Genomic DNA, 8335 nt, shown 5'->3' with positions numbered 1-8335 from the left:
CGGGAACTCCGGATCAGTAGTCGAGCCTCTAACCACTGAGCCACCGCGGCGGGTATCTTTTTTTTTTTGGTCTTTTTTGGCTATTTACGTGCACTGGAAAGGTTGCTTCGCCCGCATGCTTTTCAAAAGAGAATGCATTTTGGCACGATCTAGCCAAATTTTGTCTAGCCACAGCGCCGAGGATAATCGCATTTTCGAAATTATGAAACCTGATATGGATATTACTAACGACCGTCAACAAATCTCTAATTGCAATTAGGCGCAAACTCTAACAGTTTTTTTTTAATTATTTGTTGCTGTCAATCCCGTCAGGGATCGTAACAGGGAGTGCATTTGTTAAATACGCGTCTGACCGCCTTCCTCTGCATTCCTAATTATTTAACAGCGCTTGTCCTGTGTTTTCCTCGCTGTAATTTTTTTCAAATATGTATCACCAACTCGCCCGCCTTGCTATCGTATTGAATTCAAAAGGGCAATAAGATAGAAATATAGCAATGATGATTAATCAAAGCACATATTGAAACATTACACAAAATTACGCGTTAGCAAATACGTGCAGGAGTTAAAATATATAACGAGGAGCACGTGACAAGAAATTAGCCGGACAAATAGTTATACCACAAGAGAAAAACAAGAGAGGTGGAAACAAATTCACAGCGACAAAAACAGAATAATTACTGAGATGTAAGTAGTTCATTTTGAACAAGTGTGATAAGAACATTTAATGTTGGACCACTAACAATGGACATGTTTGAGGTGTTCCATTCGCGTATAGCACGAATATATGAAAGAGCCAGTAAGGAATCAAAACTCGTTTAGTATGTGTATGTAGTTATTACGTGTTTGTCGACTTGTAAGAATCGGTACACGGTTTTAAGGCTCACTAGTTTTGCTCTGTTTTGAAGGGTTAGTATATCTTGCGTGCCTGAGTAGTTATGTTGGTGAGTCTGTGTTTGTTAAATACGCATCTGACCGCCTTCCTCTGCATTCCTCATTGTTTAATCAGCCTGTTAGTAAAAGGGAACTAAACAACATTAGCATATTATAGAAGTGGCCTAACAAATGTTTTATATGCAAGTAACTTTGATTCAGACAGTGCTAGTTTGATGCGTCTGTTAATTACAAATAATTGTTGGCGGTTTATGCGACATTGTTTTCATGATAATCCCATCTGAGGTCAGAGGTCATTGTTATGCCTAAATATTTGTATTTGCAGACCTATGCATGAGGAGTGTTGTTTAATGCGTACTGAAAAATATATCGACTTTTCTTTCTTGTTACGGATAAAGTAACTGATTTTTTAAACATTAATAGTCATCTGTCCTTCGCACCAATTTGTCACTCCGGCTAAAGCGTTCTTTAAAGCTATATGGTCACTGACAGAGTTAATTTCCTGGTAAAGTACACAGTCGTCAGAAAAACTTCAATATTGTGAGAAATACTCGCAGGTATGTCGCTTATAACAATTAAAATTTATATGGGGTTAGAACACTTTATTGTGGTACACGGGATGTTACATTGGCTGTTGCAGACATATCGTTAATTTCGACAATTTGAGTAGGTGTGTGAGATAACCAATAATTTTGTCTACAATGGTGCCAGCTGCTAAGGTTGCTTCAAGTTTCGTAATAATTTTATTGTGTGATACGCAGTCGAAAGCGATGGATATATCATGTGTTCTATTAGCTGCGTGACTGTAGAAACTCTTTTACGAAAGCCGTGCTGAAAAGGTGTTATTTGGTTTTCTTCTAAATAGGCTATGTGTTTTAAGATAATGTGCTCGAGTAGCTTGCATGCGCTGGTTAGTGAAATTGGTTTGAAGTTTGAGGGACATGATTTGCTTCCTGTTTTGTGTATTGGTGTTACTTTAGCTGTTTTCTATTCTTTAGGAAAGGTGTGAAATGACGATGACTTGTTGAAAAGTATAAGAATTTCGCTACCCATTAGGCATATCTGCGCAAGATAATGTTGGAGATGCTATCAGGCCCTGATACTTTTTTTGTGTCAAAGTTTAGTAAAAGGTTGAAGGCTCCGGCTTCTGTTACACTTAGGGGTCCTAAATAGCTGCCTGTGCGAAATCTAGTAGGAGGCGTGTTTCTGTTCTCTGTCGTGAAAATATAACAAAGATAGTTACTCAATTAGCGTGGTTGTAATATTTCGGTTTTCCTCTGGAGGCTCTTGGTTTTCATTTGGTGTTTTAGGGTTTAGGTGATGCCCGAACTTTTGGGGAGCATCTTTTAGGAAGTTAGTCAGCGCATATTTGGAAAATAAAATGTTTTAGTTATTTTTATTCTGAATCTCAAATCAATGACGGCCAAGGTAAATTGTGCAGCTGTTCTCTGTGATGGATGGCGTTTCCGCGTTTTTTTTTTTTCAGACGTCGAACTTTTCGCTTGGTATGCATTACGGTTTGAGTTATTCATTGATTATTTTTTCGTATTTTCTTAGTATTGATAGGTACATAATTAGCAACGCAATATGAGACAACATTTTTGAACCTCTGCCACAATGTTTCTATGTCAGCATTTATGTCATCTGAGAGTTGTTGGAGTGATGGTAGTTCTTGTGATAATGTATCAAATATGGTAGTGTCGTCCGCTCGGCTGTATAGTCAGGATGCACTGTTGCAAACAAGGTACATTATAGTGATGCGGGCCAGACATATTAATAGCTTGTGGTCAGACAAGCCGTCTATAATTTCCACATTAGTTTCTTGCCAGGGAAAATGACTACTCAGGAAAACTAAATTTAGAATGTTAGAGCTAGTTCCTTGTACGCTCGTGGGTTCTGTTATGATTTGCGACAGGTTAAAAAAAGGATTACGTTGAAAACATCAGAACAAGATGAACGATGGTGCAGTGTGTTCCAGAATATTAAATCCCCTAAAAGTATTAGTTTGGCCCCCTTAACTTGATGATGCATATACGCATAGAATGTTTGAATTGTGACCGTATCGTAACAAGGACTAAAATAGAGTCAACCCACAGCGATGGCAGAATCAGAAAAGCAGAGTTTGCAAAAAATTGCTTCTACCTCTCCACGTCAGGTTACGTAACGAAATGTACATCTTTTCTTATCAATAATGACACGCCTCTGCCTCGTGTCGGTTTGTCCTTGAGTGCTATGGCGTAGTTAAGGGGAGTCACTTCAAAGTGTTTGAGATCTTCTGTTACCAAAATTGCTGTTATAGCTATGAAGTCAGGTTCGAAACCTAATAATAATGATTCCAGGGGACCAAGCTTATTGATGATACTACGCTCAATAATGCTCATGAATGTTATTTGGCACCTTGTGGACGGCGCGAGCCTAGGGCCCGTGTTCCTGTGTTTTGTGTTTCGGTTGGTGTAACTGGATAAGGTCCAACTGGAGACGCTTCACTTTCTTCGTTCTCCCAAAAATAGAATTCACCGTTTATCTTTAGTTTGTCGTAAACTAGTGACACTTTTTCGCCGGAATCTCTCCTAGGTTTCCTGTATTTCCATAGCTTTTTCCTGATGTCTCAAACACGAGGCAAAATGTCTTAACTGCATGATGGTAAACTCTGTGCCCTTTAATTCGTGGCTGTTGCGCAAAATGTTCGTTTTGTCTCTGACATCTTGTAGCTTTAGCATTATAGGCCTTGTTTTTTTTTTTCTGCTGGTCTACCTAGTCTGTGGATGCGTTTTGCTGCGACTTCTTTCAGTGTTAAGGAATCCTTGACAACTTTTTCATTCACAGCGCGTTCCAGCGAGTCGCTGTTTTCTTCTTCATCTTCAGATATGCCATAAACTACACGATTCGATCTTTTGGAGCGATTCTCGAGATCGTCTAGCTTCAATTCCAGAGACAGTACGACCAATTGCATTTTTGCGACCTGCTCGGTGCATGAAGAAAGTTTGTCCTCAAGGAAAGTAAGGCGTTCTAATTTGTTGTCGATTGAAGTTAACTTTTCTTCCTTTAAAGTTTTTAAGTCATCTGCTATCTGCCGTAGCTGTTGAGAAAGTTCTACCATATCGGGCCCAGGATTAGTCTCAACATCACCCACAAGCAGTAATAATTTCATTACATGTACCATATCGCACACTGTCTCTAAAATACGTTAACGAGCCTACTACTTAAGACAATTCACCGGCTTTCCGGTGTCCTCCAACACTGGTTATACTACGCCGCAAAAGCCATATTTTTACCCCAAAGAGCTTATTTTCGAAAATTACTTAGAGCCTTGCCTGAAACGCCCTATATATCTCACATGCCAAGACACTGTGCTATTGTGCCTGATTTTGTCAAACGTGATTATCCTAATGGCGCCGCAAAAGGTTATTATGAAGCCTTAATATGTCATAAAGTAGTCTCGCGTGGTGTCAGCTCATTTTGCAGTGCACGAGAGCGTTCTGGTGGAATCGCATTTATTTTTCCTATGTTCTCACCGCGCTTGACAGTTTGCGCCTATGCCCTATTGAAAAACAAGTGCTGTTATGTTTCTAGTCCAGATAGTAATGCAATACTTGTTTTTTTAGAAAACAAATTTTTGTGGATAGATAAGCGCTATCGAGGGAACAGAAGCTGATTTATAAACTAAACTATAACACTATATGCACCACGTACAGTCGCGTTCTGGTGTGGAACACAACCGCCCAACAGCTTTGAGTCTGGGATCCGGCTCGGTTCGAACGGTAAGCGAAAGGTACATGACGAATATACAACAGGCCATTTATTAGTGCCTTAGTCATTTGCGCCTTTTGTATGATCTGATTTTAATAAGCACGATGTCATGGCTGATCCCGGAATCATTTTGCATCTGACGCATAATATTTCGTAAAATAAATGAAATAAATCCCCTTTTTCATATTTCGTTTGTTTTTTCTTGGCATGGCTAGCCCTCACAGTTTCAGTGTTTACTCCCTCTGCCAAGGACCACTAGGCTGCATTTTGTTTTATTTTCTTAATTTTCATGTCTCGCGAAAGAAACCAAAAAGAGCAGTTTTATTTTCCAGAGCTCCTTTTTCTTTTTCTTTTCCAAGCTATCCTGTCAGTGCTTATGGCACGCGGGATCATGACTACTCTACGGGCCGGGCGTTCTGAAGAAAAGAACAAGAATAAAATGCACCGAGAAAGGTCGCCAGAAGCGGTTGCAGGTGCCTGATGCGTGAGGGGCGGGGGGGGGGGGGGGAGGGGAGAGAAAGCATTCGGGGGCGCTAGGAACAGCTGGCTTGTGCGCGCTGAGAGAGGAATTTCGCGAGTACGGTACGGGGCGTCAGCGCGTCTTAGGGAAAGGGAGAACCAAAATCGCACGACGCTTCAGGCAGAGGGTGCCCTTGCCCTACAGACATGAGGCTTTCTGCTTTTTTCTTTCAATCTATTCCCTCTCTCCGCACTGGTGCTGCCATCTGGCAGCCGAGTCACGAACTACGACGACACCACCCACAGGTTCACGGATTGGCCGTCTTGTTCGGGCACATCCCGCCTCACTTCTCATTGGGCGACTGCTGCGACTGCCTTCAGCCTGCTATAAAAGTCGCGGTCCTTCGGATGGTCTCCGATATTTACCGGTGATATCGGTGTGGAGGCGTCACGAAGTTCTACGCGGCTCGTTGCCTATAGGGGAAGTCTTTAACCGTGCTGTTCCCGTCTCGGCCCTTGTATTTCTTGGTTCCGCGCTCCCCCTGCCTGCTTACGGTGGTCTTGGATTAGGCGAGCATGAAGTGTCAGGCTGCAAAGAAATCTGCGATCAACGCATTCCTGTACAAGACGGCCGGAGGTCGCAAGGAACGAGACCCTAAAAAACGCGAAGAGATGCATTCGTTGTTCATCCGGCTCACGGACCTCGTGCCCGGCATGCCCCGTAACAGGAAGCTTTCAAAGTTGGAAATCATTGAGAACACCATCGACTACATCACCGAGCTCGAGATTGCGCTCAAGGTGCACCCGGCGGCGGCATACTCGTCTCATGCTGCAGAAACCAGCGCCAACGCTGTCAGGCAACCTTTTGGGGTTCTGCCGCCGTCGAGCAACGTGACAGTCAGCAGCCCCCGCTCTGAGCAGGTACGCAATTGTATGGTTTTCGCTTTGAATGCCACTTTCGGTTTCGTGTCAGAAGTAGCATCCGATGATCAGGCGTGGAAAATCCACCGACGCGTCAGCGTGCATGGTGCCCCATTTGCTCGTGCTTGTACTTAAAGTCACGTACCGATACCACACATGCGTACAAATAGCTACTACGTAACTATAGGGCATTCCAGTGGAAAAAGAAAACGTATGAATGATAACATTTAGCCACCGCGACACTTATCGGGAGCCGTATATGTTACATGCCATCTTCGTATTTATGTAGACCTACGGAGGAAAGTAGACTGATTTGACGGTAAGCATTGCGTTGGAGAGTTGTGTTAATTGGAAACGTCAATGTGCAGTGGTAAGGTATTGTTTACCTGTACCGCGCAGACATCACAGAGTGCGATAGACATGGGCCAACAAGCCCGTACTTATTCGCAGTCCCTTGCTTTCAGACTACCAGAACTACAAGCACACGCGTGGTCACTCATTTGACGATCGCGTTTCCGCTCTTTTTACGTGTTCCAGGTGACCGGGACGGACAAGATGCTTCCTGACCACATTGGCGAGCTAACGCCGATGATCGGCCAGGCGCCACGGCGGGTCCGCTGCTGATTGGTTTGCGGCTGAGAAACGAGCGCCTCCCTCCAAGCTTCCCGGGGACCTCAATGTGGAGACGTTTCCCGAAGAGCTACACTGGGAGGCAGGATGAGGACTTCGTGCCATAAAGGACCAGGCCACACAAGAGCCCCTGTTGGGGCAACCTCCTTCGCCAGTCAATTGCCGCTTCGTACAGAGTTGGAACTTCTTGCGCGGTGCGAAGCAAAACAGCGCTGGAACACGGTCTGCTAGCGGCTGAAGTCAGTGCTCAGGTGAGTGGCCTCGGCGCTTCACCTTTTGTGGGTCCACGAGTGGCGTAAATCCAGGCAAATTTCAGAGGGGGCTACACGGCTCTCCACGGCCACCTGATATGAGCAGCTTTAAGCATGCCGCCAGGGCACGGTTAAAACGTTCTCCAGGTCCGAGCAAGAGACAGACACCGAAGAAAGCTTCGAGGGTTTGCGCGATGCCGACCCTCGAACGCGCAGGACTACCCTTTACCATCTCTGTCTCAATCACAGATTGTCTCAATGCCAGAAAGGCACAGGCTTGAAGTAATACTAAAAGCAATCACACGCATTCATGGCATGTCCCTTGACTGTTGGCAGATTGCAATTATGACAGCACTGTTTTTTGAACATCTCATTCTGCTGAGCCATTCTGTGGAAGCGAAGAGGCCTCCTCACTCCCGCCAACTCCCCGTGTTGCATGTACTACTTGTATCATTCGATGCCGACCGAGTAGTCCTCGGGGCGAATATAGGGGGGGGGGGGGGGGGGGGGACGCTCGCATGCTGTGTTCCCTAAACGAATCTATATGAACGGGGGGCGGTCAGGACCCTCAGTCTACGGCACTGTGGTCCATTATGCCCGCGATGTTTCATATTTTTTGCGCTGAAAGGCCGTGTGCTTTCCAAGCCTAACCCGCCTCCCGGTTATTTCTTTCTCTCCTTTTTTTTTGCCGACCACAGAAAGTACCGTGGTGGATGCTGAGCTCTTGGTGATTGAGTTCCTGGAGTCGAGAATACATACTTGAGGTGAGCGTTCGTATCCACACACGCTTCTTCTGACGACGTTCTGTCCTGTTATTAACGTCATATCTCCGCGTTTTCGTGTGCAGCAGGCCTGTGAACAACCGAAAGCCGGCACAGCGACCACGCATCCTCTCAAGTTTCCACTCGTCAAGTACCTGAGCCCCGCCTGCCACCACGCGTGGGCGAGACAAGATGGCGCAATGGCTGACAGGGCACAGTTGGCGCATATGGTCTTCACTCTGACCATTCGGGAATCAACCGACCGCATGCCAACTCTTGCAATAAAGCTTATCTGGAGATAATCTGAGTTTTTTGTGTGATTTGTTAACTGCCCGACGTTGCCGGGGTCGGAACTCATGCAGTGAGCAAATCAGACGAAAAAAAAAAATCTAGTGCGATTTTTATCATTATCAGTCGTCGGCGGAGGACACTGGAGTCCTGTACTAAGAACCCCAGCCTCAATCCGCTCCACTGTCGTTTTTTTCTAATAAAAGTTTATTCAGTCTCTCTCTCTCCCTCATCACTTGCCGCTTAATTTTTTGAAGTGATGTGTCATGTCGGTTGCGCCCCTCTCGTTACGCGGAAGTATGCAGGGCTTCTCGGCAGAGCTAGGCTTCAGACAATGCTAATGCAGACAGCATCGATTAGTCTTGAGGCACTGCTTTAGGATTA

The 8335-nt window shown here is 44.9% G+C and overlaps 1 protein-coding gene across 1 annotated transcript; it reads left to right on the top strand.

Annotated features, from left to right (window-relative positions):
- Positions 1 to 5569: 5569 nt before the first annotated feature.
- On the top strand, positions 5570 to 7963 carry LOC144108008 (protein extra-macrochaetae-like). Its single transcript, XM_077641270.1, has 3 exons — positions 5570 to 6021; positions 6559 to 6902; positions 7601 to 7963. Exons 1-2 carry the CDS (start codon positions 5677 to 5679, stop codon positions 6643 to 6645), a joined length of 432 nt encoding a protein of 143 aa, XP_077497396.1. The 5' UTR covers positions 5570 to 5676; the 3' UTR covers positions 6646 to 6902; positions 7601 to 7963.
- Positions 7964 to 8335: the final 372 nt, after the last annotated feature.

This window comes from Amblyomma americanum, chromosome 10 (assembly GCF_052857255.1).
Source record: "Amblyomma americanum isolate KBUSLIRL-KWMA chromosome 10, ASM5285725v1, whole genome shotgun sequence".
NCBI classification, from domain to species: Eukaryota; Metazoa; Arthropoda; class Arachnida; order Ixodida; family Ixodidae; genus Amblyomma; species Amblyomma americanum.
This window is presented reverse-complemented; position numbering and strand designations above follow the sequence as displayed.

Excerpts from the sequence above, each read along its gene's own strand:
- LOC144108008 (XM_077641270.1), top strand. The coding sequence starts at position 5,677 with ATGAAGTGTCAGGCTGCAAAGAAATCTGCGATCAACGCATTCCTGTAC. Across the intron at positions 6,022-6,558 it reads GCAGCCCCCGCTCTGAGCAG|GTGACCGGGACGGACAAGAT; the intron begins GTACGCAATTGT and ends TACGTGTTCCAG.